Consider the following 20805-nt stretch of genomic DNA (forward strand, 5'->3'; position numbering starts at 1 on the left):
AAGTACCGAGACGACAAGCCAATTGAAAAATTCTTACAATATAGCCTTAGCTCGAACACATCAAAAGTGAATCTACAGCACTTGAAGGTCATACTATTGATTAATTCATGTACAACTGGACAGTTTGCCATTAAACTCGAGCCCATCACCTCTACGTCTTTTTACATGAGGTGGAATATGCTGAAGGTTGGACAACATTCATTTTATTATTTTATAATTATGGCCTTGAAGTGTTTTTACTGTTCCGGAAAAATATCACGCATCATTAGAAATTAACCAGTTTCACTTAACTCATTAGCTCCCAAAAACATATAAATACGTCATTTTAAATGTTTTACGTGTCCCAAAGACGTATTTGTTTTTTTTTTGTTTTTTTTTTATGCCAGAGCATAGAGAAGGCTTTGATGCAGTCTCTCTACTGCAGAAAATGATTGAGTGGCAGCAGAGTATAAGAGATCAACCAGGCCATGTTAAAACAAGCTGATTTCCCCACAGTTCTAAGCAGAATTGTGAAAAACGATTAAACTTAGCCATGTTCTCTTGCTAATTGCTACACAGCGAAACAGATAGGAATATACTTTTTTTTTTCCCCTGATAAAAGAAGAGACTAATCTCTCTTTTGGTATGTTCCATATTTTTATAGCAATAGAACGTAATATTTCACGGGCCTTGGAAAAAAAAAAAAAAAAAAAAAAATCAGTCAAAATCTAGGAAAACACTTAAGTGAAAATGGTTGGGAGTGAATGAGTTAATTAGCCTGAAAGTGGTTGATTTAAGACAAATTAAGTATTTTTGGGTTCATCCATCTATGCCAGCAGCAGATAGTGACAGGCAGAAAAAAATGAAATGCACTTCTAGATGGTAGAAGTTACCAATCAAGCCTTACCGGTATTTACAGCAGAATAAAAGCTTTGTGTTCAACTAAACTACCCTTGATTTCATATTAAATACATCTGTGAGTACATTGAGACAGGATTATCATTTTGTATAACTTTGTGGCATTTTTCTTCAGTGGCTCAAAGTTTTGGTAACGCTCGTTTAATGTGTATGAGCAGGAACGGGTAGAAGATGCTAACATCTAAAACATAAGAATTTTTAAAATTATTTATGATTATAATATTGGTGGGTCAGAATTTCGAACTTCTGGCAAAATTCATCACTGTGCCCTGTCAGGGTCATATTTGTCTGTCTCTCTTCTCATGCTAGGATCACATGACAGACAGAATGTTATGTGGGAGAATTCATTTTTAGCAACATCGCTGGCCAACAGTGCCCCCTTGTGTTTCATATCATAATTACATACATTCAGAGCCCATATGAGGTACAATTCAGGATTCTACCCATCCAATAGAATTCTACTTTACCTTTCAGCACTTGTTGAAAATAATTGTACTATTAGTCTGTGTTGTAATTTCTTGAGTATATGAAATATAAAAAATATATAATCCAAAATCAAGGCGCGTATTTCTATACTTAGGGTTAGGTGGTGAAAAAAAAAAATTGACATTGTGGTCATTGACAGCATCCAACTCTTCAAAGTATACGCGATGTTTGATAGATTTACCAGTAATGAAAAGTTACTGTAAACATTAACGACATATCACCTTTCTAACTGCATCCACATCTGCTATCATCTTTTTCAGCGCCACAATTACATCCTTTTCGCTGCTCACTAACATTATTATGGACTAGAGTTGGGAATTAGCACCAGCTATAAACGAGATATTCGTCACATCAGCTGCAAGCTTGTAAATACGTTTGACTGCATTGTGCCTGTCAAATGAAGTAAATAAACTGATGCTTTCTTTGTATTAATTTCCCCCACAGGCAGTTTTAAAACGCTTGATTGCTATCAGAATACGTCGCCGCCCTTTTCGGATCGATTTTTTTTTTTTCCTCTCTCTTCGTGCTGATCATGGAGATGATAGAATATTAGCTACGTTAGCACTGTAGCATCAAGCTAAAGACAAGACGGCCATGTAACTGAGGTATGTGGCGGCCATGTTGGGCAGGTCGACGTTCTCAGCAAATGCAATGAATGGACATTGAAAATAAGTCGTAAGTTAGTAACTTAATCATTTTCTATCCATGTTCCATGAGGTTGACTTTTTTTTTTTTTTGTCAAAGCCAAAGCGTGTGCTATCCACATCATAAAATATGGTAACGACTTACCTCCTAGCTTAGCATCATCATAGATATGCAGCTCAAAAGGGCCATGTTTTATCAAGGTACATACCAATATTCTATTTTTTTTTTTTTTAATGCATGAGTACAAGTGAAAATTGATTTTCAAGGGGTGTATTACAGTCAAGTGTGTACTGTATTCTGCTCAAGAAATGATGGTACTTACATGTATATTGCAAGAATATACAGAGGCACCTCTAAAGTCTAACATAAGGGAGTTATGGGCAAATTAATTTTTTTTTTTTTCCTCTCAAAAAGAATGAATGAAAATGTTAAAGTTCCACGATCAAACTGTCGCCTTGATACAAGCTTTATCAACTGTACATAGAATGGATCCTATAAAATTTTATGGGGAGTGGAATTTTAAAGATTCTTTCAGAATTTGTATTGTGTTGAATACGTCTCCCATCATTTTAAAACACAATACAGACCACAGAAACAATTTCTTACTCGTCATTTTGTATCCACTGGCTGCAAGCTGTCCAGCCATGTACTCCCCGTCTGAGTTGTTGTGACTGCAACCCCACGTTTTCATCCAGATTTTTTGAGTGCCGGGAATCAGACTGGGAAGACATTTTTAGAAGATCGTGAGTGGAAAGGCTAAGTATCAAGACAGTCGCATAGCATAATTATTAACAGTAAAATATATATATATATATATATATATATATATATATATATATATATATATATATATTAGGGGTGTTAAAAAAATCGATTCGACGATATATCGCGATATTCTCGAATCGATTCAATAATCGGCAGAATCTTTTTTTTTTTTTTTAGGATTCACACCTTGAGCATGGAAGAATGTTATATGAACGGCACATTAAGCCTTAATATTTTTATTTTAATGCTGTTCAAACATGAAACAGATTACAACCAATATAAGACTGAAATTTCAGATAAAAAAATCATACATTTTCATATAAATCTTACACTCTACAAGCTTACTGATTAGTATTTTCTAAATATGAATGAAAAAAAATCGCAACAATCGACTTATAAATTCGTATCGGGATTAATCGGTATCGAATCGAATCGTGACCTGTGAATCGTGATACGAATCGAATCGTCAGGTACTAGGCAATTCACACCCCTAATATATATATATATATATCAAACAAATAGTTCACAGTTGGCATCCATTCTTGTATGTGACATTTAGATATCAATACAAAGTATAGCTCCACTACAATATTAGAAAAAAAAAAAAAAAAAACACCATCTCAATGACTATAAATCCAAGTAGTGAATATACCTGTCAGCTTGGAGCTCCTCACTGTTCAACACGTCTGTTTTTTTCCTGGACCTGGGTATGATACTCCTCCGAGCAGACTGCCTCTCGTGAGGAGTGGGGTCACTTGAGGACACCATGTCCTCAATGTCATCAATCAGAGAATCACAGGCCGAAGGCATGATCTGAAATAAGACCGATGCGTTGGTAAATATTATTCTATGGCGAGTTGTTGTTTAAGTCAACAATAAAGCGTCTCCTCAACTTAGATTCATTAGTAAATGTATGAGAATCACAAATATATTTTTGTTGGTCACTGTCTATTCAAACCGCTTTTTTTTTTTAGGATAGCACATCTGGCTTGCCAGCAATCCATCAATTTTCCATAGCAACCATCTTCAGTTATCTTACTCTTCTGTTGCATCTTTTAGGCTTATTACTATTGTTGCATCTAATTTGAACATACAGCAATTCAATTTCAATTCAATTCAATTTCATTTATATGGCGCCAAATCACAACAGCGGTTGTCTCGGCCAGCCAACTGCCGGTCACAAGGCATATAGAGACAAAATCAGCAATTCAAACCCCAGACAGATGTGCTAAACACTGCCTCAAAATTGCCCCAGTTTAATGTTATATATTATTTGCTAAAGCAAGGCCATTTGGGGGAAAAAATCCTCTTGGTATTACTTATGTCAAGTCGTTTTCCCTCATGCAATATCCCCACTTGAAAGGGATAGGCTATCTACCCGGAGTTTAGAAATTGAATTCACTCAAATGACCTGGCGGCTTTCTTTTTCGCCATTAGGTGAAAAACCTTAAACCAAAACACATACAAAAAAATACAGATTAAATTCCATACACATACAATACATATCCAATTACCTTAATTTAACTGTTCTCAACCACCTATTTACACAAACAGTGATCCACCAATACTCAGTGAATGAAATATGTTAATATAAAATGAAAATCACATTACATTTCAATTTAATTTACCCTGTGACTAACATTTCATGCCCAAACATTTAAGATTAAAAATCCAATGAATAGACTCAATACCAAAAGCCACTCCCACGTTTAACAAACAATCCCACACCACATTGCATTTTATCAAGGGTAACAACAGCTAGTTGAACAAACAATTTGCTGAATCAAAATGTCTCTAATGGCAGTCTTACCGGCTGCCTCTCGGGTGTTTGTAGAGCAATTGTTTGCAAGCATGAGAGTCCAAGACCAGAAGGCAAGCGCCCTTCTTTAGCTGCTGCCTTCTGCTTGATTTCAATTTGTTGCACCTGTGACAGGAGCGCCCTTTAGGAAGGTCAAGCAATGCTTCCAGGTCAAGGTGGTTCGTCGGCCATTTTTGTAGTCTTTTTTTTTTTTTTTTTCCCCCAGCTGGCCTTTGTCAACTGACAGTTTGGCTTGACAACTTACGTAAAGTGATTATTTCAATTGGCTGTTCGTTGATTGCAAATGATGAGTACAACGCTAAGTTTTTTTGTAAATAAAGTTAATTTACGAGGTGATTTGATTTGTTGAATAATTTTAAGGTTGTTGGGCATTGCTAGCTATTATTAGCTCATTGTAGGTTTGTAGGTAGTCCCCGTGCGACAAATACATTACTGCTGTTTTTACTCTTAACCCGGTTGCAATGCATATTAATTACTTTTCTTGACTTATTTTAAATGAGGGCAATAGTTAGAGCACCAAAAGAAATCCTGTCTAAAGTCATATCCCGCCACACTGTACTTAGTAAATATAAACACTGTACGGTGATTGACCGATTCTGGGAATTCTTACTCTGTTTATGGCTATCGCAAAGGCGGGGCATGCCTTCGGTTTTGATATTGGATTTCAAAAATCTATAAATATAAGCCGAACCCACCATCTAATATTTTGTTATTGGCTGCCTCGGCTTTAAATGCCACTATCTGTTATTGTTATTCGTTTCTCTTATTTCAGTTTATGAACATTTAAAGCATGACGCGCCTAGCAAAACTGTCGATCAAGTCATCCGAACTTGTCTCGCTTGCTTTGCCTTCACGCATGCATGAACCTGCAACGGAGCAGCGGTACTCGTCTTATTGTAGCATAGAAAAGTACTTATTTTGAGTCACGATCCACATGTTTAGTTGGCCCGTGCTAGCTGTTAGCTGGGTTTACTTAAAATTCGTGTAGCACACGTGACAGTTTGGCCAGATATTCATAATGCACTGCAACATTTCACTCTTACCTCAATTGAAATGTGGCTATTTGATCACTTCGAGTCCAATTCACAAGCCAAAAAAGTCAACACGACGTGGAAGTAAGCATTTGAAGCACCAAAACAAACGCGTTAAGAATCTCCGTCCGCCATGTTTTTCTGACAGTGCGGTACGGAGCGAGAAGAGGGACAAACTTCATTTCGAATAACGAGGCACTGTTTCCCGGATAGCAGTAGTAACAAATAAAAAAATAAGTATTACTTCATAAACTTCATAAATATTTATTTCAGCAATTGTGTGGGTTACTTAATATTAAAGGCATATATAGTTGAGTATTATCAGCATAACAGTGAATGTCATAACTACATATGAAATCTCGAAATGCAAAGCCGAATGTGAAGCTCCATAGACACAAACCACAACGGAACAAGTCTTGCTCAGTTATTTCCTTTATTCAAACGCTCAATTACAAAATCGGACAGTACAAAAGAAAATTCCCATTTCGCCCTCCCCCCAACATATACAACCACAATTCCTCATTTAACAGATGTTAAAGGAACAACTTATGAACACACATCAAAAGCAAAACACTAACAGACGTCACACCAAGAACTTTTCACCCAAATGGGAAAAAGCACAATATCTTCTTTTTTTTCCCCCCCTAGCAACTAGTAGACTCAGGCAGTATATATATTTTTTTCTTCCAAAATATCTAGTTTTTGGCCATAAGCCAAATAATTCTGTTTGAATTTGTGAATTTTGGATAAACCATAAATACAAGAGTGCTGTTTAAAATGTTGCTGTTATTTGGACTACTATTTTTCATTAGGAACAAAATAGCATTTGCAACAGTCGTGAAACTTCTCGCTTCGACTGTGCGTAACAAAAAATATCAACATTCCTTTAGAAATGCATGGAAAGGCACAATCTCTCCGAAAAGCAGCTCTCAACCACACAAAAGCAGGTACAACATTTTGACCGGATTCAGAAAAACTTGGCTTGTATACAAAGGAGTATTAAGGCCATCCTGGAGGAGGGGGGGGGGGGACACAAAACAAACTGAATACAGTAATAAGTTGTCATTTTACAAGAGTAGAGTCAGAATTCATACATTTACAAGAATAAAGACATCAAAAAAAACGTTTGTTACAAGAATAAACTTTGTAATATTAACAAGTGGATTAACAAAATGTTCACAAATGCAACCAACACTGTCTCGTTCTGCCATACATTAACCACGTCATACATATGAAATATTTATGAAAAACACTTTCAACTTGATAGAATAAATCCAACAACATTGTTGTTTTTTTTGGGAGCAAACAAGCATTTCCACATTTACATAAAATAACTTGCTTACGAACAAAACATTACATTCGTCTAACAAAATGTTTTTCCCCCTTGAAATACAAAGTACTACAGCTTTAATTTTGTAAAACTTTTTTTTAACGATTTTTGTAATTCTGTGATTTTATTCTCATGACACTTAAAAAAAAAAAAAAAAAAAAAAATCAGTTTGGCCGTAATACTCCACCATATTTTCCCCACACACATCTGAGAACTAAATGTGGGAAAGTTCTTAATGCAGTTTTCAAAAGCACACTAACGACAGTGACAACAGGTTTTCCTAATCTTTTTTTTTTTTGCGGGGTTAAAACTACGGAGCCCCTAAAGTGACATGGGAGAAGAAGAAAAAATATATATATATATATATATTTTTTATTTTTATTTTTTTATTTTTTATTTTTTTTGGTTCGGACGAGAAAAGTTACTCGTCCGGACAAGAAACATACACACACACACATATATATATATATATATATATATATATATATATATATATATATATATATATATATATTTATTATTATTATTATTTTTATCCCATGTCACTTTAGGAGCTCTGTATAAAACAGGTAGCTGATAACCTTTTTTTTTTTTTTTTTTTTTTTTTAACAAAATAAAATAAAACTAACAAAAAAAAAAGGAAAGACAAAAAGTTAAAAACTGACACACAGTGTCACAGAAGCAAAGGTCGACACTTGAGCAGTGGACAGAAGTCACTGATCCGATCCCAGTCCCGGGGGAGACAAGTCATGTCTTGTAAATGGCCGTTTCGAGAGATCACAGTGAGGGAGAGCGACGCGATGAAGACGCAATTTGGGGTGAATAAATGACCTTAATTATTAAAAAAAACAAAAAACCAAAAACAAACACGCATACACACACACAGGACAAAACAACAACTCGTGCAATAAATGTGTCCTGACCAATCAAAGTACTCTATAGGACAGGACACAAGTGAGACAGGTGTAGGAGATCTTCACTGCTCATACCAAAATAACCTCAATGACCAAACAAACTATGACGACATCTACTTAGGCCTGATTACTACAATATTGTCCAACATTTAGTGAGAGGTATCCCATGGTACCATTTTTAGAAAAACAGTTTATTGACGGCAGGCTCACTCTCGAGCAAGCGAGATCTTCTGACGTAAACACGCAATTGCACAAACGCGCTAGCAGTGGCATTCAATAAGGGATGTTATTGAATTTTTACATATCGAGATGATGGGTGAGAAATAGTTAAATTAATGGTGGTTGCATCACTAGTTAATTCTCTAACCGTTTTAAAATCCATTAAAAGCAATCACAACCTAAAAAAAAAAAATACTACTTACATAGATATCTTACGCAGCTTTTGCAGAAAACACCAAGTGGGTCATGTGATGTGTCAGATCTTAAAGGGATCGTTCGGATTTTTTGACATGAATCCTTTGACGACTTCCCCCTGACAGCGTTCTGTGACACGAGTTCTGGTCCGGTGTTGGACGAGAGGAAAATAGTCCAGCAAGTTGACTTGGGTCACGGAAATAAAGCGTTTTTCTTCTAAAAACAATTGGTGTTCAAAAGAGTGATACATTTGAATCACAATACTCCTTTTCTGAGAAAAAGAGTCAAGACGCCATTACCGCCGGCACTACTTTTCTGTTCGTTCGTATCACTGCGCGGCGCCCCGCATGCATCTGATAAGACGCGCACGAATCTCCAAGTTGTTTGTCTTTTCGAAGGCGGAAGGATCAGCTGTCTGCAGCGCGTCGATTAGCTGTCGACAGGGCGACGCGTCGTGATACGAACGAACAGAAAAGTAGCGCCTGGCGTCTGACTTTTTTTCAGAAAAGGAGTTTAGCGATGCAAATGTATCACTCATTTACACACAAATTGTTTTTAGAAGATAAACGCTTTATTTCCCAAGTCAACTTTGCTGGACTATTTTCCTCTCGTCCAACACGGGACCAGAACTGGTGTCACAGAACGCTGTCAGGGGGAAGTCGGTGCCGATCGCACACCACTGGAGGTGAGGATGAAATTGAGATTCATGTCAAAAAACTCAAACGATCCCTTTAAATTTATTACGTAATCAGCTCAGATCAATTCAAGTTTCATAGAGTTCCAGATTGGTCTACCAGAATAAAAGCGTCACAGCTTGACATAAGAATTAAATTTGATATTTAGAAATGACTTTGGTACGAGGAACTCTTTGACTTCCAAACAGTTCAGTCAAATCTTCAAGTGGTTTAAAGGGGGGATCATCATAACGAGCATTCATTTTTCCAGCATAAAACTCTTCCCTTCATAAGCCAAGTGGTGTCTTCTGTTCATGCCCGTCTGACTGCAATCATTTAGAACCGCTTTTATTTCTCTTCAAGCGTTTGAAGTACCGAGCATCTCCCCATAAGCTTCACCGGAGTCCTCCCAGAGAGCCTGAGATGGAACATCCTCACCTGAATCACTTTTTGAAGAGCAAACGTGACATTTTGTCTGCCTGGGGACTGGAAGGAAAACAAAAACACAAAACAAAACAAAACAAAACAAAAAAAAGAGCCCTTTTTGTTGAACTTCCTTGTATTTCGGATCGGCTTCCGCCAACTACAAAGCCACAAACCTTCCAAGCTCACCACGACTTCAGCTCAAATCGGGACGCGGGTCGGTCGGGCGGGCGAGCGAGCGCTAGCTGCACAGGAGGTCGTCCAGGCCGAGTGAGGGCATCCGATCAAAGTCACAGGAGTCAAACAGGTCACTGATTCCCTGGCCGTCTCCCAATCCTAACAGGTAGTCGTCTTGCTCCAGAAGAGCGGGGCCCAGGTTCAAGAAGGGCCCCAGCGACGAGGGCATCTGGTCCTCCGTCTGCTGGAGGAGACTCGTGTACGGGGACGAGATGGGCGAGAGAGCCGCGACCGACACGGTGGTGGTGGCGGCGGCGGGGGGGCCGTCGGATGCGGTGGGGACGGTGGGCTCTGTAGCACAGAAGAGAGTCCATTTATAAATCGGCTCGATTGAAGCGAAATACAGTTTCGACCCTAATTACACGAGCTTGCTCCCTGTTAATTTCCTACTCAACTCATTTGCTCCCAATAACGTGTAAATAAATACGTTTTTTTTTTATGTTTTGTGTCCCAAAGACGTATTTATACGTTTTTGTTTTTGTTTTGTTTTTATGCTAAAGCATACAGAAGGCTTTGATGCAGCCTCTCAAATGCAAAGAACGGTTGCAGAAATGGTAGTTATTACACAAACGGCCAGCAGGTGGCAGCAGAGCAAAGGAGATCAACCAGGGCCATTTCTACTTCATTTCTAATTTAAATGAAATCGATTTTTGGATATTAAATATCGATTCGATTAATAAATGAGAATCTCGATTCTTTTATGAATCGTTTTTTTTGGCAGACCCCTACTAAAAATGCATGCTCACTCTCATTTTGAAATTAGCAAGAGATGTAAAGATGGCAGCCTGTCCTAATTTTTTTTTTTCACATCAGTCAGCTTAATATGAAATCACCAAGGCAAATCTGAGCCAGCTGAGTTTTCTTTTTGTCTTTACTTTTGTGTATTTTGTATTTATTTTTATTGTCAATTTTACCCATGAAGCTTTGTGACCTTTTTGTCTGTCAAAGGCGCTATATAAATAAAATTTACTTACTTACTCCGAGCGTGCAAGAATTTAATGCATCCTGCATAACGATTTCCACAGTGCAATGGGAAATGTGTTGGCATCACTTTCTATTGACCAACTTCAAGTTGGCCCTCAGATCTTTCAGAGACTTCCAAAATTGTATTGAATAAACAATGTGTCTCGATTTTTGTTTGTTCGTACGAGGAAAATATCTGTTCTCTCGGTTGCCTCTCATTTTGCAAACACCTTCTCAACGTTACAATTTCTGCAGTCGGCATTCATTGCCGACCATTTTCAAAACGGTTCATTTTGCCAGCCGATTTAAAGCATTTTGACTGGTTTTGAAAGACAAAATATTGTTTCCTGTTTTGTATGGTTTCCCACTCATGTTAAGCAGAACACTTGTTTGCCTTTGAGACACCTCAGACTATTAAAAAAAAAAGCTTTTGATAGCAAAATAAGAATTTAAGATATTGTAGTGTCGACTGAACTTGCCCAAACTTTTTGACAAACAAAGATTCACCAGCTACCCTTTATCGCGCTGACCTCCAACCTACAGCGATGAAACGTCTCTTCTTCACTTGTGAGGTGAAAAAGGCGCTATATAAATGAAGTGCCATTTACCATTAGCGTTTTATCAACCTGAATTTCACCCATGCCTAATCGAAGAAAAATGTACACGACAAATTTGCTGCTGGCAGTATACTTTGGAATTCTCGTTGACAAATTTAAAAATGGTGATGTCAGTAAGTTAAAGATGGAAAATCAGCGTCCGTAATTCAGCTCTCGGTTGATAAACTATATTGCACGTGCTAAAAGAATCTATTCCTCATCTAGTCCTCTCAGTAGTTTCATTGTTTGGGTAAAAACATGCAAAATAAATTGTGCAACTATTTTGCCCAATTGCAATTCTGGGTCCACCCAGTTAGAAGATCAGCTTCCACATCTACTTGCGTGTACAATCAAGTTTGTACCCACGTTTGCACATGCAAACCTTTATTAAAACAGCCACCAAATGTAAAAAGTAGGAAAGTGACTTACCAAACCTAAAAAAACTACAAACAAAAGCACAATCTTTTTTTTTTTTTTTCCCCTGTAGTAAAGGCACCGCTCGATATGCAGCACATTTGTGCGGGCTCCAACAAAACGATTAATCATGCACAGGTCTCTTTGGCAAACACGCAGGCTTTTATTTTGGAGGGGAACGGGGGTTTAGCAGACCTTGAAGGACTTTGAGGAAAGGCGAGTTTCCGTTGATGTCCGTGCCGCCGTTTTTCACCGGACTGCTGTGCTCATTCTCGTCTGGACACAGCAGAACCTCAATCGGACCTCTGGTGCTGGTCAAGTGGATGGATAGACTCTGGGGAAAGAAAGACTCCATTTCAAAAAATACAAAAGCAAAGAGAGCTGCTGAGGTGGATTTTTAGTCGGCAATTAATTTTAAAGAAAAAACATTAACGTTGTACAACGTTGCAAAACTGTTGCCCAAGATTCCAACGTTCAGCATGTGACCTGCTCTCACTAAAAGTTTTACTTTGATCCAGGGTTCTTACAGATTAACTCTTTGACTGCCAAAAACGTTTAATAACGATTAGTAAAATCAAGATGTATGCTGCCATAAACGTGAAATGACGTCATCTACGTTTTTTTTTTGGGGGGGGGGGTTCTTAAATGGACGGACCAATGTCTAAGTGCAGCGCTGCCTGGTCAATGGGTTGTGGAATCAAAAACACCGCCTAACTGTGGCCAGCAGATGGCAGCATTGTGTCTCTCTTCAATGGGCTGCTGGTGCATGGAATTACAATGAAATGTGACGGAATCTGACGAATGCTCGTAATTGGCGAAATGGCACTGTGGAGTTTTTTTGGGGGTTTTTTCTCTCTCTCATAATGTGTGGCAGTAAAATAGTTAAGGCAACTTACTTTCAAGACTTTTTAACTCCAATTGAAACATTTAAAACCAACTTCCCAATGTGTCCGTACAGTATATGATGTTCATCAGCTCTTAAAGGAACACGAGACTTATGAAAAACTAACCAGCTATTCTGTGACATGGATTATGTTAACTCTTCCCTGAAAAAAAACTGCTAATTTATGTTGAGCAATTATGATTTTATGGCACTTTTTATCGGGCATTTTGGACAGTCACGCCATCATCGTGATATGTCGGGTGCTTTAAAATACACATTGAACGACATGGCCGCCAGTGGCAGCAGCATTGAACTCATGAGGAATTATCGCGTGCCACGGTGGATATTAGGGGTGTGCCGAAAAAAATCGATTCATAAAAGAATCGAGATTCTCATTTATTAATCGAATCGATATTACTATCCAAAAATCTATTTTATTTAAATTAGAAATGAAGAAGAAGGGGGAAAGGCAGTTGTAGACCACATGCTGTTTTTGTGGAAAAGGGCACTTACAATACAAAATTAATAAACGTTTAAAAAAACAAAACCAAAAAAAAAACACTAATATATTATTATTATTATTATTATTATAAAGCTACATTTTCTTAAGGTTAAAAATAATACAGTATAAAAACAAAATTGTATGAAACTCATCATCTAATATCATGAATATGAAGTAGGGCTGCGCGATATGGCCAAAAAATTCAATCTCGATTTTTGCAGTCATTCAGGACGATTACGATTTTAACCTAATAAATCCAACAAACGTTGACTTAAAGGTTTCATTTATTCAAAAATAATTCCTGTGCAAAATGTTCAGACACCAGTAAGGTATACTGATTCTAGATCAGTTTTAATTCGATATATTGCCCAGCCCTAATATGAAGGAAGGGTCAGTGGCGATTCCAGCAGGGCACAAAAAAAAAAAAAAAAAAAAAAAAAAAAAGACTTAACAAATAGAAGCCTGCTTCCAGTTGTGCATATCGAGAAGACTTAGCAAGGCAATAACGGCATCGCACGCCATCTGAACACGTACCTCATCAGGATCTGGTACTTCGAGCTTGGTGTCTGTGGGCGCTTTGACGACAATAACAGTCTGATCGTGAAGGGTTCCCAGCTGCTTGATGTCTTCATATGTGACATATGCAAATGTGGTCAATTGGTCAAAGAAAATTTCCATTTTTTTTTGTTTTTTTATAAACATAACTTGAACAATTATGTTGCTGGCACGCTGGAATATACAAAAAGAGGACGCCTCCATGACTTGATCCAGACAAGGCCAAACTACACTGTTAGGTGAGCATGCACGTGTTCTGGCAATCGGCTTTCGTACTGCAAGTGCAGACCCGCAGTCCACACCTAAAAACAACGTGACGCATCAGATGGCTGTTTTGCAAAAAACGGATACGTCAACTATTTTTAACACTTCTCAAAGCGGACGTCAAGTCAAAAAATTTCTTTGTGATACGTTTTTGTGCCCCCACTAGTCTAAACACAGTCAAGGATACCATGTTTAGCGATGAGCACATTAATGTCGAGAAAATTTTGGACTCGACTTCCTCTTTAAGTGCTGTTTATTGTGTGAAATGTTTGCGCAGAGAGAAATAGGGATGTCACCATATGGGGCAATATCGTGATATTAAAACTGCCACAATATCGTCGTCGTCATGTTCACAATATTTAAAAGGAACACATCTGTTAAAAAAAAAAAAGTCAGGTTGATTTCCATTTGTGCAGTTTGAGCACCCTCTAGTGGCTAGTTTATTAGTGCAATGTAATTTTCATGAAGGATGTTTTGGCCTTCTACGTTTAAAATGTATGCTAATTGTCAGATGAAGGGGAACCGAATTTGCTTGTGAAGCCATCAATAAGTGCAAATAAGTGCCTCAATATTGTTTTTTTTTTAGTATGAGCTCTTTTTTTTTTTTTAACAATATTGTGATTTTTTTTTAAATATCGGCAACGCCTCCACAATATTGTGATAATTATCGTATCGTGATGTTTGGATATCGTTACATCCCTAGAGAGAAACCACGGAGTTGTCAATGACTGAGAATCACCTGACTTTTTACAATCACAGTAATAACTTACAGGAAAAAAAATAAAATAAAAATAAAAAAAATAAACAAAAAAAGGATATTTCTCATTGCTCGGTATCTCGCTCATGTGCTTGGCGTCCAGGCTGCATCTCTTGATGAGCTGCTCAAGTTTCTGCTCCTCTTCCGCCAGCGCGGAAACTTCCGCCGTCAGTCTTTGCCTCTGGTTCAGTGACCCCTCAACCTCCAACAGATTGCAGCCCCTGTTGATTGCGGAACGATCAAGAAAACGCGTTTCCGCTGCAGCCGTGGCGTCGAACATTACAAAGACGGTTACAAAGACGGCAGCTTACATCCATTGAATGTTGTTCTTTGATTTCTTCTTGATGAGGTGAATCCCCTCGAGTACGTTAGTGATGTCATACAGCCTTCTTTTCTGCACCTAAAAAGAAAAAAAAAAAAAAAAAAATCAGAAGGACATCATTTGAATGTTTGGTAGATTAAACTGGCTGACATATCTCCACCTACATTTTAAAAACATGCGACAGCAAATATCAATTACAAAATGCATATTTAATAATTGTTTATACTTTGCGCTAGATTTGACCTGCACTGCAACAGATTAGGGTGTTGCCATTTTCTTAGCCCTTGCCACAGTTTCTGATTATAAAGGCTTGCGTTACGATTGCTCTAGCGCAGGGGTGTCCAAACTACGGCCCGGGGGACATTTGCAGCCCGCCGTCCATTTTTTTAGTGGCCCGCGACATATGCTAAAAATGGCATTTGACTCAGTTCAAATACAATAAAAACAAAAATGTTTGGAGATGGTCAAAGTAAGAAGGGAGGGTGTCGAAAAACACAGGTGCTATTAAAGGTTATTTTAGTTAACTAAAACTAACAAAAGAACTAAAATCCAAAACTACAATTTCGTTAACGAAATAAAATAAAAACGAAGATGCTTTTTAAAAAAAGAAAACTAACTGAAACTCCATTTTATGTTTACAAAACTAACAAAATAAAACTATAATTATAGCAAAAATGTTCTTCGTTATAGTCTTTGGTAATTAATTTAATGCATGTGCCTTTGCGGATGATTTTAAATGTGATTTTTAGTAGATTTATTTTGATATAAACCGGAATAATGACGTTGTGCCCATGGTGTTTTTTTTTGTTGTTTTTTTTGTTTTTTAAATTGTGCACAAGTAATACACATAAAAAATAAAATAAAAAAATAAAAAAATAAAATTAAAATTAATACTGAAACTAACTAAACTAAAACTAAGCATTTATTAAAGAACTAAAACTAATAAAATAACAGAACCACTCTGAAAACTAATTAAAACTAACTTAAAAAAAAAATAAAAAATACAAAACTATAATAACCCCACTGCCATATTCCAAATGAATTGGTTTATATACTGTAGCATTTTTCTAAATATGCAAAAGCACAAATAAATTATTTGTACAATTTTTAGGACTAAACACAATTTGTCTCCATAACATTATGTGGCCCTTGCGTCCTTCTGATTTTCTGTATGTGGCCCTCAAATGAAAAAGTTTGGACACCTCTGATCTAGTGGGCCGCACTGCTTCAGGTGTTTGTTTGTTTGTTTGTTTTTAAATCTATATATAGTATTCAGGTTTTTCCTGCCCAACCCTACGCAGTACCCAATTCTACGACCAGAAGAAAATCTCCAATACCATCCATCCGTATCGCCTCGGTTTGCGGCGCAAGGGTACCTGCAAGGTCTCTGCAGCGAGGTTTAAGTCCAAAACTCCATCAACGGATTGGGCGAGCAAGTCCACAAACTTCTTCGTTAAGAGACCCAAGGACGTATCGTAGCGCGTCCTCTCTGGTGGAGACTTGGGCGCTACAAGGGAAGAGGAACAACACGACGTATTAAAAACGCATATTTGATTATACAGACACTAAAATGTTGACATGACAAGCCGCTAGCCAATCAAAATTACATTTGTTTATATTTGAACTTGAGTGCAATCTAATTCTCAATAGCAACAAACAGTCAAGTAAAGTCAATTACAAAGAAAAAAAAAGCAAAGTGATAGTGAATTAATAATTAATAATACAATTAACTAGGGCTGCATGATATTGGAAAAACATGCGATATACTTGCTGAACATAGCGATATCGATATTATTGCGATATTTAACATGTACCTAAAGAAATTACATTTTTATTATCTAAAGAAAGAATAACATTTTTCATGCGGCCAAATAAGCAACTTTAATGTAATCTTAGTTAATTAAATGTAATTATCTCTTGATAATGTTTCAAATATTGAATGGCGATGCACATTTTAGTTAGCGGCTGGCTGGTCAAATTCAGATAAAAAGCATAAAATTCCATATGAAACTTATTGCGTGTCTTTGCGATATGCATATTGCAAGGGCCAATTTCGCGATATCGATATTTTTTCGATATATTGTGCAGCCCTACAATTAACCGTTGTAAATATGTGACTAAAGAAAAGAAAAAAAAAAACAAAAAACATTAAGTTATGTATCGAGTAAGTAAATTTGTGTCAGACCTGGTCATCATTCATATTTTGGTGACAGTTTCCTTTCGTGGCGTGTCATGAGATTTTTCAAATGAAAAATTGATACTTTGCCTCAATAAACGATATGAAAATTCTGTCATAAACAATGTATACCCCAATGGGAATCCTCCAATTAAAGATAAATGTTCAACATTTATATTGCAACAAGGTGACCTAAGATGACATTCTTAGAAATATTTTGGATGATACCGAGCTACTCAATTTACTGTAACAGACAAAATTTGAACACCAAATATAACTGTAACCTGTTCAGATCTCTTTCGTAGGCTATCCTAGTGAGAACAAATAAAAGCACAACAAATCTCTATTTGGACACTAACCTGTACAAAAAAATAACAACAACAACAACAAAAAAATAATAATTGTTCTGCAAACAAAGGCCTCCCACAGGCAGAGTGAAAATAAAATGTTTACAGTAGTATTTTATATAACGCCATTGTCTGCGCACTAAGAAAATGCTTTTTCTCGGGCCACCGACCACATCGCCACATTCTTGCTCTTACTCGCCAAACTTGACTTAAATACAACCTAAAAATAAAAAAAAACAGAGTTTGACGCCTAGTGAACAAACACAGAAATATACTTTGCAAACGAACACTGCATCATCCGTAAAAATGACCGGATGAAAACAGATCAAACTTGCTTTTAAGTCTCAGATTTAGCTCGTCTTAAGACTTGAGCAACTACGGTTCAAATATAATTCTGCGTTGTTTGTACAAAAAAAAAAAAAGGTCTTACTTTTCGGTGTTTTTAAATGTGCACCATTAGCTAATGCAGCGCTTCCTCTGCCTCTTGTGGTCCTCGATGGCTCCGACTGGTACTGGTGGTCTGAATCGTCGAGAGCGAGCCGCCTTTTGGCCTACGGGGAGGAAGATATGGAAGAGAAGATTGTCAGATGATGCGATTTGGATACGTGGAATAATTTCAATGTAAGTGGAAGTAAAATATCGCTAAAATGTGAAATGAGGCAATGTCTGTCTAATGAGTAGCGTGCTAAAATGTGATTCTCATTTCAGTAAGGGAGCTTTGTGTGTAATAATTTCAACATTAACATGTATTGTTGGACTTTGTGCCCTGACAAATGTCTGATTTCAAGTCCCACTGTCAATTTTTATACAATTCCACGTTAACCATACGAATCTTTGCTGCTAGTATTATCTCAGCTTGAAAGCATCACGACTTCTGTGTCTAGTCAAATTTCCTTCACACGAAAACTAAAGTGTCAAGTCAGATTTTTCTTTAAACTGTATTATGTCAAATACAGTAAAATATATTCTTAAACTTTGCAAACCATCATTTCCATTATGTGTATCACCATTTTAAGGCCTAGTGACTTTTCCATGGAGCCCCCAAAACTTTTCTTCCTGCAGTCACTCCACTTGTGTGTATTCCAAAGCTGCATCCCATCTTTAAAAAAAAAAATCTCATACAGGAAACATCCATTTTTATCACATCTTGGAAATTTATATTCAGACTAGTCAGTGAGTACTGCGTCCCCTGTTGACAGTCTAAAATGTCAGCCATTTTATACCAGCAAGCAGCTCCCCTCACCCCATCTGCTCATGGCTCTGGCCTCACTTTCACACGTGAGTTTAGCTCGCGAAATTAACAGTTTAGTAAACAAACAGTTACAACAACCAACAGCCGAATAAAGCTTACACTTTCTTTCTTTTTTTCGTGTGGTTTATACAGGCTGGAAGTACAGGAAATGTGCAAAGTAGCACGGAGGGCAACAAACTCGAGTTTCACTATGAAAGGCATCATCACGTTGCACTTTATTCAGTCGAGTCGGGGGAAGAAAAAAAAAGATACACTTGTTCGAACTTGTTAAATCGCTTTTGGAAAACGAAGAATTTCCCCCCCCCGCCTCGTCAACATTGCTACTAGCCGTGACAGCTAACTCATTTTCACGCTTCAAATCCAACTTGCATCTTAATCGACGATATGACGCTGTCGACTGGGAACAAAACTGAGGTGAAAGCCAAAGTGCTGTCAAGAAACGACAACGTGAAGTAGAAATACAAGGATACATTGCAAAAGGGTAAAAGTGTACAGACGTGGAGCAAAAATGCCCGATTACCACCCCAACCCCCCCAAATTTAAAGACTAAGAGAAGCAGCCACTAGGCCACCGCTAACGTTGCTCATCTCTTACCAATGTTTCCATCTGGTTTGCAAGGCTGAGGCGAACTCAAAAGCATCACGAAGTTAGCATAAGGAGCAGTTCGTACACCCGTGAACGTCATGTGAGCGCGAAGCCATTTGGAAACAAGTCTTTCTCTTCGCCAAATTCGCCTAAACCCCAACGAGGGTTCAACTTGGACAACTTAGCTAGTGGTGGTTAGTTAGCCGGCTGGCTAAAACTGGGTCGTGGGACCGGCTAAGTGGCTAGCAGCTAGCTGCCAGAACAACAAGCTCGGCTAGCCTTAGCAGGTTAGCGTTGTGTCATGTTTCAGGATGTTAATAACACATTAAGATGCATTCAAACGTGTCGTTTTGGCGAGATTACCGGCGGCCTTCCGACTGCGGGTCGATGTCCTGTTCCATTCGCTGCAGCTTGTTGAGGAGTTGTGTAAATGTTGTTTATCGGGGGCTCGGATAAACATACATTCGAAGTCTGTGTAACGTTGCAAGGCGGCGGTGTCGTTATGATTTGGATATAAGTAGCGTTGGCTTGAGCCGGGTTTAAACGATCCGAGAGCGCTGTCAAAATGATATTGTTGTCGAGATGAGAGCCCCCAACGCCCGCTAAAATCACTTTGTCCGGAGCCGAAGAGATCCCTCTTCTCATCTTGTTCTCGGGTAGCCCCCTTTTTCTTGCCTCGACACTTTCAAGCCGCTCCGCTTGCTAATCCACCGCGATAGTTGCACAAATAATCAGACCGAAGCGAAGATGAAAGTCTGAATCATCGACCTTTGAAAAGTATTTGTCCTCGTGTACGTGCATTTAGGCAGATGCAACGGATTACAAAGTAGCGCAACTCTCGTTTCCCCCGTCGAGAAATGGCTTCAGGAAACGGCCTGATGAATGAAGGGATACGGTTTACGCGCTCAAGAGCCCTCCCGCGAAACTCGGATTTCCCGGGAAGATTTCAAACGAAATTTACATGCCGGGTGCGATTGGGTGATCAGCTAACAGTCTCCGCCCGGTTTCGGTCGATTCTGGCCAATGACATCGCGGGATCCTGTGCGACACGTGCTCATTGGCAGTTGTAAACAGGCGACGTCACTTATCACGCGTGCAGTAGTTACCATTTTTGGGCGCTAGATGGCACCCCCAACTACACAAAACAATATGCTTCTGCAGTTTGTGATTATAAAAACTCTTGAACACTTTACGCTTTGATAATTATTGGGATGCGCTTTATAAGGTAAAACCATGTTCATAAATATTTTAAATTGTGCGGAGCAGCGGAGGACGTAAAACAAACCGTCACAAAGCAGATACAATTAATTTTCCGTTTGGTACGCTTTTGAAACTGAGACCCACATATGTAAAAGTCCCACATTCTACACAAACAGCAAGTACATATTTAAATTGACCATATATCAGCAGCCGAGCGATTTTGGCCACACCTCCGCGTACATTCAACAAGGCCAAAGAAGTCATTATCATACAATCCAGTCACAGTGTTGCATGAAATAAAAATGCACACATATACTGTACCGACCTTGCCCAACACACTCATATAGTACAATC

At 38.0% G+C, this 20805-nt stretch overlaps 2 protein-coding genes across 6 annotated transcripts in view; both read right to left on the reverse strand.

Moving 5' to 3' along the window:
• Positions 1-4744, reverse strand: part of cdkal1 (CDK5 regulatory subunit associated protein 1-like 1) — a 295854-nt gene extending 291110 nt beyond the window's left edge. For all 3 annotated transcript variants that reach the window (XR_013284163.1, XR_013284164.1, XM_077525811.1), the window contains exons 1-3: positions 4604-4744; positions 3446-3606; positions 2635-2747 (exon numbers count right to left, since the gene is read on the reverse strand). Coding sequence is in view for 1 of the 3 variants with exons in the window: in XM_077525811.1 (XP_077381937.1) it covers positions 2635-2747; positions 3446-3603 (271 nt within the window). In the remaining 2 variants the exon portion in view is untranslated. The remainder of the gene's footprint in view (positions 1-2634; positions 2748-3445; positions 3607-4603) is intronic.
• A 4182-nt stretch (positions 4745-8926) lies between these two features.
• On the reverse strand, positions 8927-20184 carry LOC144022927 (transcription factor E2F3-like). 3 transcript variants are annotated; one of them, XM_077528136.1, is made up of 9 exons: positions 19615-19854; positions 18422-18513; positions 17845-17965; positions 16268-16398; positions 14881-14969; positions 14630-14790; positions 13528-13640; positions 11804-11942; positions 8927-9926 (listed from the first exon to the last, which is right to left on the reverse strand). In XM_077528136.1, the coding sequence occupies exons 1-9, from the start codon at positions 19709-19711 to the stop codon at positions 9640-9642; spliced, it is 1230 nt and encodes a 409-aa protein (XP_077384262.1). In that variant the 5' UTR covers positions 19712-19854; the 3' UTR covers positions 8927-9639. The 3 variants fall into 3 exon arrangements, with proteins under 3 accessions (XP_077384262.1, XP_077384261.1, XP_077384263.1); XM_077528135.1 differs by lacking the exon at positions 18422-18513 and having other exon boundaries at positions 19615-20184; XM_077528137.1 differs by lacking the exons at positions 18422-18513; positions 19615-19854 and adding an exon at positions 19261-19518.
• Positions 20185-20805: the final 621 nt, after the last annotated feature.

This window comes from Festucalex cinctus, chromosome 7 (assembly GCF_051991245.1).
Source record: "Festucalex cinctus isolate MCC-2025b chromosome 7, RoL_Fcin_1.0, whole genome shotgun sequence".
Taxonomy (NCBI): Eukaryota; Metazoa; Chordata; class Actinopteri; order Syngnathiformes; family Syngnathidae; genus Festucalex; species Festucalex cinctus.

What these genes read in the sequence shown, in the direction of transcription:
- LOC144022927 (XM_077528135.1), bottom strand. Translation starts at nt 19,896, where the DNA reads ATGAGAAGAGGGATCTCTTCGGCTCCGGACAAAGTGATTTTAGCGGGC. An exon ending in CCGCAGTCGGAAGGCCGCCG is followed by an intron (nt 17,966 to 19,614) that starts GTAATCTCGCCA and finishes TCCTCCCCGTAG; the next exon opens with GCCAAAAGGCGGCTCGCTCT. An exon ending in TCGCTGCAGAGACCTTGCAG is followed by an intron (nt 14,970 to 16,267) that starts GTACCCTTGCGC and finishes TTTTCTTTTTAG; the next exon opens with GTGCAGAAAAGAAGGCTGTA.